Source organism: Loxodonta africana, chromosome 4 (genome assembly GCF_030014295.1).
Source record: "Loxodonta africana isolate mLoxAfr1 chromosome 4, mLoxAfr1.hap2, whole genome shotgun sequence".
NCBI classification, from domain to species: Eukaryota; Metazoa; Chordata; class Mammalia; order Proboscidea; family Elephantidae; genus Loxodonta; species Loxodonta africana.
The window spans coordinates 18,370,748-18,387,845 of NC_087345.1; the positions used below are offsets into that span (position 1 = coordinate 18,370,748).

Consider the following 17,098-nt stretch of genomic DNA (forward strand, 5'->3'; position numbering starts at 1 on the left):
TCTGAAGATTCAGTGCACAGAACTCATACATATTACTCCAGATAACAGGGCAGCTCCATCGTCAGTAAAGGCAAGTCTTGCACCAAGGAGGGTTCAACACAATGATTCACCACCCAACAACTGCCTAAAACTGCTCCCCATGCTCAGAATGGGGTACAATATTGGAAACCAGCTCCTACCACCCTGGTGGCTCCCCACCAGGCATTCAAGAAACAAGGGAGGAAAGGTCAGTTCCCAACGGAGCCCAAGAAAAACACTTCAAGTTGCTATCAGGCAATGTAGTTTATTGTTTCACATACAAGTTAGAGACCAAGGCCACAGTGCTGTTAAACACCTCCCTCCCAACCCACCCGCTCCCCAAAATACCCTCCCCAATCCAGCTATAAAAACATAACGGAACACGGCAGTTCAGGCGGAGCCAGCAACAAAAAGTGGTTCCAACAAAAACAAGACAGAAACACAAGACACAACATCTTCACACGTTTATATAAAAATCGCCATGACCCACAGGGAAAGCGGTCACGGCCACGTCGACAAGAAGACCTCCAACCTGGGGCATTTGGAGGGTCAGGACAGTTGCCATTGCTGGCTGTGTCCTCTGGGCTCTGCTGCAGGAACAGGGACGCTGAGAGGCTGGACGGGGTGGGGCAGGGCCCCTCGGCCACTTTGGAGGTTCCAGTCATAGGGCTGGGTGTACTTCTGGAGAAGGAAGGTGTCGAAAGACTCCTCCTTTGAAAGCAGAGAGGGCCACAGGGAGAGAGCAAGGGGCCCCGGAACAGCCCCCCATGCCCAAGGTAGGGAAGCCTCTCCAGAAAGAGGGCCCTCTCCCAGACAGAGTTCATGGCCCCAGGTGCCAGCATGCTTGCATTCAGATGGCATATAACCCCACGGCCACTGTTGCCACCACAAAGCTGAGCGTAAGGACCCATCGGAGGAGCGGAGCCTGGGAGAGGATGTTCAGCTGTGCCTTCCCTCTGGGCGTCTTGGAGGGAGTGGACTCTGAAAGAGAAAGGAGCAGCCATGTCAACAACAGGTGAATGGCATGAAGGTGTCTGATGTCACTGGAAAGCAGACGGGCCTTGACAAAAATAACTTTGACCTCAGGGACCTCCTAAAAGGGTCTCTAGAGCATCTAGGAGTATTCGGACCACACTTTGCAAAGCCCCCTCACCCTACCAGGTAGCCAGTCTCATAGGGTGTGGCCACCTTCCAACCCTCTCAGGGAGGATTCCACCAACAGAAGGGTCCATGTGGCCCTTGCCCAGGTGGGAAAGCTACAGGGCCAGGTGGGCTGGGATGGGCTCCACCCACGCCCGAAGCCACATTGCATACATAAGCGTAAAGGTGAGGGTACATTTTGCTGAGCACTTTGGTCTTTCTGAAAGTTGCCCAGATGTACTCTCGGCACAGAAACAGCCTCGAAAGATCTTTGAGGCATGTCAGGGGGGTACTAACATGCAACAAGACCATGAGGTCATGTGTCTTGCCCATTGTCCCATGGAGGATTAATAGCTGGCGATGGGGCCTCAACTTTCTGCCCCAAGTCAGGTGGCCTGTTCAGGAACCATTAGAGGTCAATGTTAAGGTGGGGAAAGCTCCACCCTCGACTTCCAGTGGTCCTTTGCATACAAGTCAATGAACTCTCTGGAACTTGCACAACCTCCCTTGATTTTAAAGGTGGGGGAACTAAGGTGTGGAGAGGTTACATGGTTTGCCTAGAATCACACAATGAAATCAAGTTGACCCCTCCGTGCCCTTTCACCTGCATCCAGCTTCTCATTTTGAAACACTCAAAAGACAAAAGACTAAATGAGAGCCTAGAGACAGACAATGGGGCCACGTCCCCCCTCCACCTGGAGCCCAGAGGAAATGCCTTCCCCAACGCCCTCACCTTGCGCCCGGCTGCCTTCCTGCCTGCGATGCCTTGGTGTGGTGGAGGGGCTCTGGTCCGTGGTGTCCTGGGTCAGCAGCGCCTGTAACTCCTCAAACAGCTAAAAGACAAAAGACATACATGCCCGTCTTGGTGAGAGATGGTAGCAGGTCCCAGCCGATGGCAGGATTTTTTTTAACTATTGTACTTTAAATAAAACTTCACAGAGCAAATTAAAAGTTTCTCATTCAACAATTTATACACAGATTGTTTCGTGACTTTGGTTATAATCCCCACGATGTGTCAACACTCCCCTTCCACATCCCAAATCCCCATTTCCCTCCGTCCATTTTTCCTGTCCCTTCCTGCCTTCTCCTCATTGCTTTTGGGCAGATGTTGCCCTCTTGGTCTCGTATACATGACTGAACTAACAAGGCACACTCGTCATGTGTCAGTTTTATGGGCCTGTCTAATCTTTGACTGAAGGGTGAACTTTGGGAATGACTTCAGTTCGGAGTTAAAAGGGTGTCCAGGGGTCAGAGTGTCAAGGGTTCTTCCAGTCCCTGTCAGACCAGTAAGCCTGACCTTTTTTTTGTGAATTTGAATTTTGTTCTACATTTTTCTCCCACTCTGTCTGGGACCCGCTACGGTGATCTCTGTCAGAGTGGTTGTGATGGTAGGATTTTAAGTTTGATTATGAAATATTTTGGGCATGATAAAAATTCTAAGAAAAATATTGAACATTCATTTATCTTTCATTCGGCTTAAGAAATAAAATGTTACAAATACAGTTGCCACCCCTGCATGCTCTTCTCCCAAACGCCACCCACCCCAACAAGAAGTATCCTGAATTTAGAAGGAATGTAGCCATTCCTTCCTTATCTGGTATCCCTATGCAAAGCACTGTTTGCTTATTTTGAAACTATAAGTGGTGTCCTAGTATATGGAGTCCCTGGGTGGCATGAGTTGGAATCGACTTGACAGCAGTGGGTTTGGTTTGGTTGGGTAGCACAAACGGCTAAGTGCTGGGCTGCTAACTGAAAGGTTGGTGGTTCAAGTCCACCCAGAGACTCCACAAAAGAAAGGCTTGGAGATGTACTTCCAAAAGGTCACAGCCAATGAAAACCCTGGGGAGCGTACACTTCTACTCTGACACAAATGGGATCACCATGAGTTAGAATCAACATAGCAGCTGGTTTTACCCCAGTATTTGTATCCTCCTACAGCCTGCTTTCTTCACTCAGCTCTGTGAGATTTATCCTCGGTAAGGTGTGTTTAATGGTATTTATCAGCCTGGGTTTGCAGATGAGAAACCGCAGCTCCAGCAGGCTGAGTGCCTTGTCTGAGGCTAACTGTAGGTCATGTTCAAAGCCAGTTCTCAGATGGAGTACTTTCTCCAAATCCCCTCTTCTTTCTATTACATCTGTGTGAAAGACACAGGTTTTCCTGCAGGATTGATGGTATTTTTTTTGAGGAGGTAAGGGAGAGGGATGCAAGGCAAAGACACTCTTGCCTAACTGGCACCAAGACCATTCTCTTCCATGATCCAAGGCTGGGAAACAGGAAGCAAGGAGGGTGTGAGTAGGAGCCCCAGTCTCCACCATGCCTGCTGGATTCTACAACATCTAGGTTTGAAGGAACCCCACCCTACCAGCTCTGCACAAGAACTCATCCTTCAAGGCTTTGTCTAACCCCACCTTCTAGAAGATCTGTCTGCCTCCCTGGCTGGGCTGAGAGTCCCCAGGGGGCAGAGGTCATGTCTCCAGCACCTATAATCCCTGCTGTACCTACGTGGGTACACACAAGTCTGTACATAATTCATATGTAGGTACATGTGGCATTACAGAGCCCTGTAGCAAAGTGGTTAAGCACTCGGCTTCTAACCAGAAGGTCAGCAGTTTGAACCCAACAACTGCTCCACAGAAAAGATGTGGCAGTCTGCTTCTGTAAAATTTACAGCCTTGGAAGCCCTATGGGGCGGTTCTACTCTGTCCTATCGAGTCAGAATCAACTCGATGGCAGCAGTTTTATATGTGGAGTCTCTGGGTGGCAAACTTAATGTGCTCAGCTGCTAACTACAAGGTTGGCAGTTTGAGTCCACGCAGAGGGTGTCTCAGAAGAAAGGCCTGGAGATCAACTTCTGAAAAATCAGCCACAGATTTACCGTGACACACACGGGGTTGCCACGAATTGGAGTCAACCTGACAACAACTGTTTTTTTCTGGTATATGTATCATAGTGCACTTCATTGGTCATTCCCATGCTCCATAATAGCAGCTAACACATAAGGCTTCTCCTGTGCCAGCCGCTGCTGTAGGGACTTTACTGGTTGAAACTTTATCCTCGCAAACAACTCCAAAAGGCAGAAATTGTTATTATTTCTAAGGAGGCTTGGTGGCTCAATGGTTAAGCACTGGGCTGATAAACTAAAGGTTGGCAGTATGAACCCACCAGTCACTCCACAGGAGAAAAGTCTGCTCCCATAAAGCCATAAAGATTACACCTAGGAAACCCTATGGGGCAGTTCTACTCTGTCACACGGGGTCACTATGAGTCAGAATTGACTTGATGGCACCCAACAACAACATTATTATTTCTATTTTACAGATGAGGAAACCGAGGTAGAGAGAGATTAAGGGACTTAGCCAAAATCACCCAGCTAGTAAATGGCAGAGCTGGAACCCTGGATCCAGAGTCCCTGCATTTAATAGGACCCACAGCATCTCCCCCCACAATGAGAGAAGTCACCCTCAGAGCGGTGGCTGGGGGAGGTGGTGGCTGCCCTGGGCTTCCAGACCCTCACCTTAATGTTGAGTAGGAAGGCGGTCTTGGCCTCTTCAATGACCCTCTCCCTGACCTCGGGGCTCATCTCCAGCGTGTTCATGCGGGCACGGTAGAGCTGCTTGAACTTGGTAGCACTGGCAATGTTGGGGAAGGTGAAGAAGGCCAGGCCCTCGTCGTTGCTGGGCAGGTCCAGAGCCTTCTGCGCAATCTTCTTGAGGAGCTGGCCCCCAGAGAGGTCACCTAGGTAGCGGGTGTAGGCGTGGGCCACCAGCAGCTCGGGCTCCATGCGCCCCACCTTGTGGAGCCGCCTCACGTAGCTCTGAGTGGCTCCTGTGTAGGGGATGTCCTTCTGCCAGTGGGGCCCGTACCAGAAGGCCATGTCCTGCTCCAGGGCGGCTCTGCGGTGCAGCTCTTCCGGGAAGTAGAGGGGCGCGTAGTCTGGGTGCTCCTTATTGTGCTCGATCTCCTCCTCCAAGGCCACGTAGATGTGGTACAAGGAGGCCATCACCAGCTGAGGCCAGAGCAAACAGGTCAGGCTACCCTCCTCAGAGGAGACCCACCCACCCATCCCCTTCATTTGGGAGAGGCCCTCTTCACCCCCACCCATGCTGGGCTCCCCGCCTGATGGCCCCTCCAATCTTCTCCATACGACTGCCAGAGAGAATTGGCACAAGAGAAAAACCCAATTAGGCACTTCCTCTAAAGTCTTTTACTCACCGGGTAAAACATGCAGCCTAACTTGATCATAAAACCCCACAAAGAAGTTGCTATGCCCATTTTATATAAACGGAAACTAAGGCTCAGAGAGGTTGTGAGACTTTGAGGTCAAACAGCTTGTAAGAAATTGAAGTCATGCCCAGGTGTTGCTAGGGACCAAGCACTGTTCTGGAGTGGGGGTGTGCCTGCACGAGTGTTTACAGGAGCCCGGCTGGGAGCATCTGACCTTTGACCTCTGAGTGAGCATCTGCAGGGTAGAGTCTCCTTCCTGAAAGTGCGCCCTGAACTCAACCACCTCTAGATGCCAGGGGAGCAGGCCCTGGCGCCCCTTGGCTCAAGAATTCCCATTACACATTAATAGCTCTAGTTTGAGTTTGAAGGTGCACAAAGTCGAGACGTTTCAGTTCAGATTTCTGAGTTACTTCCAAGTCATAAATATTCAGGGCAGCCCTATTCCTTGACAGGGCAGAAAGCCAGGCAGCCTGGCCTTTCAAGTCTGACAGACTCGGTTCTGGCCTTGGCTCAGTGGGTCCTCTGCTGTGTGACTATGGGTGGGCCACTTGCCCTCTCTGGTCCCAGCTCCCCTGCCCTAGAAGCACATGAGATGCTCTAAGGTCTGTGTGATTCAGTGCAAGTCAAGACTTGCCCCCCACCCCCACCCCCAAAAGGCTATAAAAAGACCACATACTGAACAGGCTGCTGTGAGACCCAGCAAGATGACACAGGTAAGCACTGGGCACAGCCCAGCACTTAGCATTCAAATCAGCGAGGCCATAATAAACACCTCCCCCATCAGCATAATCTAAGGTCCCTGACCTGGGACACAAGGTTTCCTCATAGATCTTTGTGACTACTTTAAACTTGATGGCTTAGAGGCAAGATCCAAAGTCTGCAGTCACTGGGGACAGGATACACCAATGGCTGCTGTCTCCACCCACCCCAGCTGCATTACAGCAGCTGTGTATATGTCATCTCCTTGTGGGGAGCATTCAGACTGCAAAAGAAGGGGGCTGTCAGGAGTGGTGGGAAACAGCTCCCCAACCCCTACGCTCTCTATTCAACTGGAACAAGCCTGTGGCCACACAGATGTTTTAACACTAACACCTGCCTGGTTCTTTGTCAAGTGCACTTCCTTCTATTTCAATGAATGTTCACCACAAAAGTGCTGGGCCACAGCAAAAGTCAGGGCCTGGCACAAAGTGGGTGCTTAAGAAAACCCTGCTGTTGAAGTTCGATTTTGCACAGAGGAAAAGGTGGCTCTGAGAGGCCAGGTGATGTGTTCACAGTCTCGCTGTTCAAAAATGGTTGTGCCCAGACTCCTTGCCTCCAGAGGCAAGTTAGTGGTAGGCCGAGAGGCTGGCTTTGGTTTGATTTCAGCAGCCTTTTCCACTTACTTACTGTCTGTGTGACCTCCTCTTAGTTACTTAACCTCTGAGTTTTTCCATCTTCATCTTTCTCATCAGGGTTGAGGCACAACTTAGAAATCCCATGTGTCAAATGCCCAGCATAGAATAGGGGCTCAGTTGATTGCTCTGCTGCCCCAGCCCTTCCACAGCACGCACTGCAGACTGTTAACTTGCTGTGTGACCTCAGGTAAATCACCTGCCCTCTCTGAGCCAAGGGTCATCATCTGTAAGATGACTCCCTTGGACACGTCCATCTGGTCTCTCAGCATCTCTGGTCCCAGTCTCCACTTAAACCAGGGACCTGAGCTTTGGGCACACCCACACCTGCTACACCCTCCACCAGAGCTGGGCCCACAAAGCTACGTACCTTAAAGCCCTCTCGGGTCACCTGGCCCTTCTGAAAGTTCTTCATGAACTCGACGTTCTCTGCCTGCATGTGCACCTCCTTGGTGGCCTCCTTCAGGGCCTCTGACAAATCCTGGGGCATGCTGTGGAGGTAAAGGAAGGAAGTGAACAAGCAGATGGCTATGGGCAGGGTTCTTCCCAGCCCCGGGCTGCTGAGGATCCCGCCCACCTGTCTGCACACCTTTAGAGACTTTGGCTTTATCAGAATGTAAACCAGCTGCAACTGAGTCAATTCTGACTCAAGACAACCCATGTGTGTCAGAATAGAACTGTGCTCCACAGGGTTTTCAGAAGTAGATTGTCAGGCCTTTCTTCCGGGGTGCCTCTGGGTGGACTCAAACCACAAACCTTTGGCTTAGCAGCGAAGACATTAACTGTTTGCACCCCTCAGGGACCCCTATCGAGATGTACCTGCAGAGATAAGTTCAGCCTCCCAAATCTAACACACAGGCCATATTCCTGATCACCTTAACAGGCAGACTGTAAACACTCTTCAGTCATTACAATACCATATAACACATTCCCCCAAACCATGAGAGAAAGCCCCGTTACCAGTTATTCTCAGTGGAGGCAAGGAGGAGGCTGAGCACAACTCAGGGAAAAGGACTGGGCAGTGTGAACATTCATATTCAACGTTTTAATTGTGCTGATAGGCTTTTAGACCCAATATTTGGTTCATTTATTTTGTTAAAGTTTCAGATACAAATCTTATAACCCCTTGTAATGTTCTGCTCATCATACAAGTATATGGATTAAAAAGACTGAGAAACTCTGCTTTACTCAAACAAAACATCCCTTTCTGGAAGTATTTTTGCCATGTGTCCATATCTACTCCTCCACAGAATTATTTCTATGACTAAAATTATTTTTTATTACTATGTTCTGTTATTATTAGGGTGCCCTGGTGGCGCAGTGATTATGCATTTGGCTGCTAACCAAAAAGTTCAGCAGTTCAAATCCATCCGCCACTCCTTGGAAAACCTATGGCGCAATCTACTCCGTTCTATAGGGTCACTATGAGTTGGAATCGACTAGACGGCAACGGGTGCTATTCTCGTTAGAATCATTTCTCGCTTCTCTCCAGCACGGCTTCCACCAACACTATCCCCTGTTCTATACCTGCTGACTTAACTCTTCGCAGCTTGGGAGAAGGGAATGAATGAGACTTGGAGGTGGAGAGGATAGACCTAGGTTCAAATTCCAGGTCTGCCACTTGCTAGCTGAAGGACCTCTGGCATGTTGCCTCCCTGAACTGTAAAATTTTTTTTAATAGCTGTAGTGACCCTGGGCGGCGCAAACAATTTGCCCTTGACCAACCTAAAGGCTGGTAGTTCAAACCCAGCCAGGAGGACCTCAGAAGAAAGGCCTGGTGATCTGCTCCCCTAAAGATTACAGCCAAGAAAACCCTACAGAGAAGTTCTACTCTGTAACACATGGGGTTGCCAGGAGTTGGAATCTACTCCATAGCAACAAGTTTGGGTTTTAACGGCCGTGCTGCAGCTGCTGAGAAAGGAAAACATCAGGTGGGTAAGAACTAAGCACTTTTCACCCGGGTTCTGGTGGCCTCCAAAAAACCGTTGCCATCAAGTCGATTCCGACTTATAGCAACCCTATAGGACAGAGTAGAACTGTTCCACAGGGTTTCCAAGGAGCGGCTAGTGGATTCGGAACAGTCGACCTTTTTGGTTAGGAGCCATAGCTCACCATAGCTCTTAATCACTGCACCACCAGGGCTCCCCGATGGCCGCGGGTATCCTAGATTAAGCACGGAGCACCTCCCACACCAGGTACCAGAGAGGAGGCAGAGGGAGAAACTTGCCCCCAGGGTCAAAAAGTCCAAGGGGGCGCCGCAGGAGGCACAGAATGGCATCCCGAGGCGCCGCAGGTATGAAAGGTGCCTGACTGAGGCAGTCAGACAAGAGCAGGGAAGGTGTTTCCGCTGCTGCCACGGTTACCAATGTCTGCTCATCTTGAAATTGGGTGGGGGAAAACTTAGAGATTGCCCCTGGGGGCTCCTTACCCTACCTACGCCTCTGCCCCGCACACCTCAAAACTGGACACTCACTTCCCATAGGAACACGCCCTCTGATGAGACAGTCGCCCGGCATGTGCCAGGTGCCAGGTAAAGAAATCACCTCCTGTCCCTCCAGCTATCCCACCAGCACAGCTAGCAAATGGAACAGGCAGGATTCGAACCCAGCTCCTCTCGACTCCAAAGCCCAAGCTTTTAGCACCTCAGCTTTGTCCCTTACGGGCTCCCTGGTGGCCAGAGACCTAGCTCGGTCTCCCAGCCAGAAATTAGAACTAAGCCGGGTGGGATGGGCACACCGCAGCCCCGCCCCAGAAAAAAGGACCCCCCCCCCCACCCCGGGTCCCGCCGCCCCGCGCTTACCTGGCGGGCTGCTGGCGCTCCATCGGGCCGGTGGCGCTCGGGTCGCTGGGTGCTGGCTCCGCGGCGTATAGAGAAGTGGAGGCAGTACCAGGCGCTGTCTGTGCCGGTCAGCGGCGCCGGCGAATTTATTCTCTGCGCGGGTCACGTGGTCCGCGGCTCAAACAGCTGATCCCCACTTTCTGGCCCGACGTTGCAACAACCCCGGGCCGCGCCCCTCCCGCCCGGGGCCCGCGGCGGAGGAAAGGCGGTCATATGACTCTTGGAAAACAAAGCTGAGCCAGGCCACAGGACGTGTTGGAAAAAAAAAAAAAAAAAACTTCAGAAAATCTCTGAGCAGCTGCGAGCCTGGGTTTTGCCTCTTCCAGAACCTCCCACCCAGTGGCCGCACGTCCCAAACAAAACACCCAGGAATCCGGAAGGTTCCAGACAGTTGGTGGCAGGCTTCTCAAAGCAAGAATTGATGGGCAAACATCAAGGACTTACCGACCCCAGACCCTGCAGTCTCCTCCTTCCCTGTGCTGGGAGCCTGCCCCTAAGTGTCACCTGCTCCCCAACCTCACGGCCTGTTTTTTGAGCATCTACCAATTACTAAGTGCTGGAGACTGTACTGTTTTCATGGTTCATCCTACCAACAGTCCTATGAGGTAGATCCTTCCCATTTTACAGATGGGGAAACTGAGGCCTGGCGAAGAAGTGGCATGCCCCGGATCACACAGTAAAGCAGGAAGCTAGGATCCAAATCTGGGAGTGAATCCAAGGCTCCGCCTCCCTTCCAGCCATGCATGTCTAGGAGTCACAGATGCTTGGAGACAGCCTGGGAGAACCCGGCAGGTCCAGGTGGGCAGTGGGTCCGTCCAGTCAGAGGTCTGGAAATGACCAGTCCTCTTCAGGGTCACTTCTCTGAGCTTCCATCACCGAATGGAAAAGAAACTGAAGCAGAGAGGTTAAGCTAAAGTTTTGAACCCAGGCAGCCTGGGATTCGTTGGAAATCAAGACAAGGGATCACCTCTCAGAATGCAACAGGGGGTGAGAGAAGCCAAAGAACATGATCATTCCCACTGAAGCCACCTGCAGGGGAGCTCCCCAGGGCCACACACACAGACTCTGGCTCTGTCTTCCAGGAGAGACAGAGATGAGAACTTACCCATAGATGGATGTTACCTGATTAGGGTCCATGCCCTGGAGCACTTGAGCCAATGAAACATACTCCAAGTCGGAAAGAGTGAGAAAGTTTATTAAGGAGATGTATACATCACCAGGGACCCAGCAGCGACACACAGGCTGTCTCTATGGAGTCCCAAAGAGCAATTTTACATTAGAGTTTATATAGAATCTTAGGAGGGTTAGAAGTGTCTTTGTAGTCCGCAGATGGACTGGCCAGAGGAGCTACGCATAACTATCTTAGCGACAAAAGACTCTTTATCAGACTAAAGATACACATATCAGATACCTGGGCTCTGATTTTCCTGTGGGGGTTGTAAGTGACAGGTGGTCCAACAGAGCTAAACAAAGTTATTTGCATGAGTTTAAAACAAAGAACAAAGTCATTAACATTAGGTCAAAACAAAGTCCTTAACAGAGGCAAGTGAAGGAGGAGGCAGGCCGAGCAAGGAGAACTTCTAGGTTTGTCATGGCATTAGTTATGTCAAGCTCTCAGTCACCCATTTTGAAAAAGGAGAAAACATGCTGGAGAGAATTGGGGTCACACTGACAATAGCTCTGCAAGGTGCTTAGAGTGGTCATTTCCATCTCCATGTTGTCCATGTGAGGAATGAGGCTTAGAGAGCTTGGTTAATTTTCCCAAGTTACATAGCTAGTGATGGCCAAGCCAGGATTCAAACCACAGCACTTTGAAACCAGAGCCCACACTCCTGACCACCACACCACACCGCCCGTGGCAGAGGATACAGCCCTGAGCATGGCAGTCAGGGTCCTCCATGAGCTTAGGGGGACCAGAGTGCTAAGGTCTGAAAGTTTCCCATCTGCAGGGACAGAGCCTGCCAATTTAGGGACCCCAGAAGGTCAAATCTGGCCTGATCCCTTCTTATTTCACATGGAAGCAGAGGTCCCAAGACTTGTGTGGGCCGTATACCCTAGTTAGTGATGGGCCCTTCAGTAACATAGCATTCTGGGCTTGCTTCCTCTTCCAACTGGTTTCCTGGGGGGCCCAGACTTGGTTAGAACCCACCCCAGATGCAGGACCCCGGGGTGCAGGAGGCAAGTCAGAGCTGTCCTGGGCCTCTCTGCTGGCCCAGAATTGAGTGTGTGGCCCTTCCCCATGCTGATTCAGCTTCCTGACTTCCCCTTCTCTTTCCCTAAGCAACTGGAATAATCCAGCGTTACTCTTTCTCACCCTGTGCTAGGCCGAATAATGACCCCTAAAGATGGCCATGTCCTAATCTCTGGAACGTGTGAATATGTTACTTTACCTGGCAAAAGAGACTTTGCAGATGAGATTAAACTAAGGATTTTGAGATGGGGAGATTATCCTGGATTATCCAGATGGGCCTAATGGAATCACAAAGGCTCTTGTAAAAGGGAGGCAGGCCGGTCACAGACACAGAAGGTGATATGACGAGGGAAGCAGAGGAACACAGAGAGTTTGAAGGATGCTACACTACTGCTAAGGAGCCCTGGTGGTGCAGTGGTTAAGAGCTCGACGGCTAACCAAAAGGTTGGTGGTTCAAATACACCAACTTCTTGGAAACCCAATGGGGCAGTTCTACTCCATCCTATAGGGTCGCTATGAGTCAGAATCAATGTGATGGCAATCGGTATACTGCTGCTAAATTCCCTGAGTGGCACAAAAGGTTTGTGCTTAGTTACCAACCTGAAGGTTGGTGGTTCAAACCCACCCGATGGCTCCATGGATGAAAGACCTGGCAATCTGCATTTATAAGATTACAACCAAGAAAACCCCGTGGAGTGGTTCTACCCTGTAACACGTGGCGTTGCTGTGAGTTGGAATCGACTCAACGGTGACAGATTTAGGTTTGGTATACAGCTGTTGGCTTCGAAGATGGGGGATGAACCACAAACCAAGAAATGCAGGTGACCTCCAGAAGATAGAAAAGGCGAGGAAATGGATTCTTCTGTAGAGCCTTCAGAAAGAGAGCGGCCCTACAGAGCCATTCAGGACTTCAGACCTCCAGAACGCGAGAGAACAAATCTGTGTTGTGTTAAACCACTATATTTGGGTATTTTGTTACAGTAGCACTAGGAAACTAATATACCCTAACCCCAGGGCCACCTCACTCAATCTTTACTTAATCCTGGGGCAGATTCTCAGTTTGGGGGAGCAGGGAGTGGATAGATGGAGAGACTCTGGGGGTTTTCCCTCAACCATGGCTTCTGCCTCCCAGCATGATGTCTGGCGTCCTACCACTGAGGCTTCATTCTGTGGGATAACCCACTGCTCTCTGCTCTGGGCCTTCCTTTCAGAGTTAAATGCTTGAGCAGCTAGGAGGGGCCAGCTGTGTGTTAGTGCTGGAAATGCAAGGTGAGATAACGTCCACCATGACAGCATGATGCTCAGGGTCGAGGAGGTCCAGGAAGCAGGGGAAATGACCCAGAAAAGGGAAGGGGACACAGAAGCCAAATGGGGGCAGAAATTGGGAAGAAACATTGTCTGAGGACTACTCACAGCCAAGCACGTTCACAAGCATCCTTGCCAAACCCAGGAGGAGGGATTTTGTCCATGGTGGGCAGAATGATGGCCCCCCAGGATGTCCATGCTATCATCCCCAGAACTTGTGGCTATGTTACAGTACCTGTGAATAAGTTAATTACACTCAGCAAATGAAATTAAGGGTAACCAGTTGCCAATAAGTTGATTCGGCTCGTGGTGACCCTGTGGGTGTCAAAGTAGGACTGTGTTCCATAGGGTTTTCAGTGGGTGATTTTTTGGAAGTAGATCACCAGGCCTTTTTCTGAGCACCTCTGGGTGGGCTAGAATCATCAGCCTTTGGTTAGCAGCCAAGTGTTTTAACCATTTGCACCCCCCAAACCTGTTGCCTTTGAGTTGATTACAATTCATGGAGAACCTGTGTTTAAGCGTAGAACGGAGTTTCCATAGCGTTTTCCTGGCTCTAATCTTTCCATCTGTTAGTTTGTCATACTGTGGTGGTTTGCACGCTGCTGTGATGCTGGGAGTTATGCCACCAACAAATATTTCAAATACTAGCAGGGGCTCCCATGGTGGACAGGTTTCAGCAGAGCTTCCAGACTAAGAGAGACTAGGAAGAAGGACCTGGTGGTCTGGTCTACTTCTGAAAAAATTGGCCAGTGAAAACTTTATGAATAGCAGCAGAACATTGATATAACGCCAGAAGGCACTATATGAGGTTGGAAGGCACTCAAAATACAACTGGGGAAGAGCTGCCTCCTCAAAGCTGAGTTGACCTTAATGACGTGGATGGAGTCAAGCTTTAGGGACATCCATTTGCTGATGTGGCACGATTGAAAATGAGAAGAAACAGCTGCTGACATCCATTAAAAATCAGAACGTGGATGCACAAAGTATGAATCTAGGAATATTGGAATTTTTCAGAAATGGAATGTATAAACATCAATATCCTAGGCGCTAGTGAGCTGAAATGGACTGGTACTGGCCATTTCGAATCAGACAATCGTGTGGTCTACTATGCTGGGAATGACAAAGAATAGCATGACATTCTTCATCAAAAAGAACATTTCAAGATCTATCCTGAAGTGAATCATGTAGTACGTAAAATGTGTGTTAAGTGCTATGGAAAAAATAGGGCAGGTAAGCGGGATCAGGAGTGCTGGGTAGAGAAGGGTTATAATTTTGAATCACGTAGTCAGGGTGGACTTCATGCAGAGGTGTAACTAAGGTATGGCAGATAGGGCAATTTAAAACTTATTGCCCCAGGTGCTATTTTCTGTAGCTAGGCCCCTACTTCACAGGGTGGGAAGGGAGAGAGGGAGCCAAGTGGACATCTGCCAGGAGAGGACTCCGAGCAGAGGGGACAGGCAGAGCAGAGGCCCCACGACTGGCATGGAAAAGGAGCAGCAAGGTCAGCGTGGCTGGAGCAAAGACAGCAATGAGAGGGGACAGAGGGGGGCATCCCATAGGGCCTTGCAGTTCCTTGCAAGGCCCTCTTATGAGATGGGGAGACTGAGATTTTGAGCAGAGGAATGATATGATCTAACTTACATTCTTATGGGATCATTGTGGCTGCTGAAAAGTCCCTGGGTGGTGCAAACAGTGTACAGTCTATGGTTAACCTAAAGGAGCCCTGGTGGTGCAGTGGTTAAGACCTTGGCTGCTAATCAAAAGGCTGGCAGTTCAAATACACCAGCTGCTCCTTGGAAACCTTATTAGGGCAGTTCTACTCTGTCCTATAGGGTTGTTATGAGTTGGAATCGACTCAATGGCAAGGGGTTTGGGTTTTGTTAACCTTAAGGTTGGTGAGTCAAACCCAGCCAGCAATGCTGTGGAAGAAAGGCCTGGCGATCTGCTTACTTAAAGATTACAGCCAAGAAAACCCTATGGAGCAGTTCTACTCAGCAACACATGGAGTCACCAGGAATTGGAATCGACCTGATGGCAAAGGGTTTGGTTTTTGGGTTTGGTGGCTGCTGAGAGTGAGACTCAACAGAAGAACAAGGGCAGAAGGCTACCTACCGCCCTAAGCCAGGTGAGAGATGATGGTGGTTTGGATCAGAATGGGGTGACAAATAGCCTGTTGTTAGTTACTGCTGAGTCAGCTCCGATTCATGGTAACCTTGTGTACAACAGAACAAAAATCCTGCCCGGTCCTGTGCCATCCACACAGTCTTAGCTATGTCTGAGCTCATTGTTGAAGCAACTGTTTTAATTCCCGTTTTTCTCTGACCCTCTATTTTATGAAACATGATGTCCTTTCTTAGTGATTGGTCTTTTCTGACAACAAGAAATGGCCTAGGACATAAGTGTTTTAAAGGTAGGGCCATCAAGATTTTCAGAAAGATGGAATGTGGGGTGTGAGGGAGAATACTCAAGGATAACTCCTAAGTTTTTGGCCCAAGGAGTTGCCAGGTTCCTGAGATGGGTACGACTGTGGAAACGGCAGGTTTTAAGGAAAGCTCAGCTGTTCAGTTTTGGACATGTTAATTTTGAGATAAGGAGCCCTGGTGGTGCAGTGGTTAAGAGCTCGACTGCTAACCAAAAAGCTGGCAGTTCAAACTCACCAGCCGCTCCAAGGGAGAAAGATGTGGCAGTCTGCTTCTGTAAAGATTACAGCCTTGGAAACCCTATGGGACAGTTCTACACTATACTATAGGATCACTATGAGTTGGAATCTACTCAAAGGCAACAGGTTTGGTTTGGGTTCTGGGAAGTTTAAGATGGATGGGACAAGACTTTGCATGTGTAAAGATTTAGAGATCAACAAGAGGTATCTGCCCTTTTCTAGAAGTTTCATTTCCTCCTTCCTGCTGTTAATGCTGTCCTTTGACCCATCACCCAGAGAAGCCTAGGAAGCTTGGTGACTCAGCAGAATCCCTTCCCTTTGTCTCCTGAGTCCCCCCTCCCAACCATGACATAGCAGAAAAGGATGTGGAAATCATGGCTCAGCATTCCGAAGGAGTATTGCCAGCAGAAGTGGTTGGGGCTACTCGGCGGGGGGGGGGGGGGGGGGGGGAGGCCGGGACTGGGGCTCCCAAGCTTCTAACAGTGAAAAACAAAGGCAAGGTCCCAGCTAAGGGGGAGGTAGGGGAGCCGCAGGGGAGTCTCTTGGCCTAGCTGGACAGGATGTGGGGAGAATCTGGACACTCCGCCTCAGTATCTTCAGGTATCCTGGTAAACAAGGTCACAGAGGGTGTCCTGACCTGTACCCATGCTGCACAGACCCAGCAGGCAGGCAGTTCTGCAGCCTAAATGGAGCCCAGCCTTCCTCAGCAAGGTGGATAAGCCCAAATCATTAAAAAAAAATTCACAGACTGGACTACAAATCACTGAACTCTTCCTGGGTGGCAAGAGAGCCCATAAACAAGGTGAAAACCCCACCAATAGACTGGAAGAATATATTTGCCACACATACAACCGACAAAGGTTAACATTCCTAATAAAAAAGCCCCCCCAGGGCAATGAGACAAGGCCCGCATCCAGTAGGAAATGTCAGCCTTTGATACATGTTTGGTGCAATGGTTAAGTGCTAGGCTGCTAAGCAAAAGGTTGGAGGTTTGAACCCACCCATCAGCTCTGTGAGAGAAAGACCTGGCAACCTGCTGCCCTAAAGATTATTACAGCCTAGAAAACCCCATGGGGCAGTTCCTCTCTGTCACATGGGGTGGCCATGAGTAAAAAAATCGACTTGATGGCACCCAACAGCAACAATTTATCATGAGCCAAAGGAACAGTCTCCCCCTGGGAGAGCTGCAGCCTAGCTCTCTTTCATTCCTATGTATTTACCAAAAAGGTCAGGAGGAGAGGGCGGGCCCTGACCAAACACTTTCCCATTTCTTATCTCAGTTATTCCTTGAAATTGCTGACATTTTCACATAAGGCACTGAGGTGATGAC

The 17,098-nt window shown here is 49.8% G+C and overlaps 1 protein-coding gene across 2 annotated transcripts; it reads right to left on the reverse strand.

Annotated features, from left to right (window-relative positions):
• Positions 1-263: 263 nt before the first annotated feature.
• Positions 264-9,694, reverse strand: HMOX1 (heme oxygenase 1). 2 transcript variants are annotated; one of them, XM_003419791.4, is made up of 5 exons: positions 9,575-9,694; positions 7,145-7,265; positions 4,674-5,165; positions 1,892-1,991; positions 264-999 (listed from the first exon to the last, which is right to left on the reverse strand). In XM_003419791.4, the coding sequence occupies exons 1-5, from the start codon at positions 9,595-9,597 to the stop codon at positions 869-871; spliced, it is 867 nt and encodes a 288-aa protein (XP_003419839.1). In that variant the 5' UTR covers positions 9,598-9,694; the 3' UTR covers positions 264-868. The 2 variants fall into 2 exon arrangements, with proteins under 2 accessions (XP_003419839.1, XP_023415740.1); XM_023559972.2 differs by lacking the exon at positions 9,575-9,694 and having other exon boundaries at positions 7,145-9,537.
• Between the last annotated feature and the right edge of the window lie 7,404 nt (positions 9,695-17,098).

Excerpts from the sequence above, each read along its gene's own strand:
- HMOX1 (XM_023559972.2), bottom strand. The coding sequence starts at position 7,435 with ATGGGTTGTCTTGAGTCAGAATTGACTCAGTTGCAGCTGGTTTACATT. Across the intron at positions 5,166-7,144 it reads TGACCCGAGAGGGCTTTAAG|CTGGTGATGGCCTCCTTGTA; the intron begins GTACGTAGCTTT and ends CTCTGGCCTCAG. Across the intron at positions 1,000-1,891 it reads GGAAGGCAGCCGGGCGCAAG|AGTCCACTCCCTCCAAGACG; the intron begins GTGAGGGCGTTG and ends TTTCTCTTTCAG.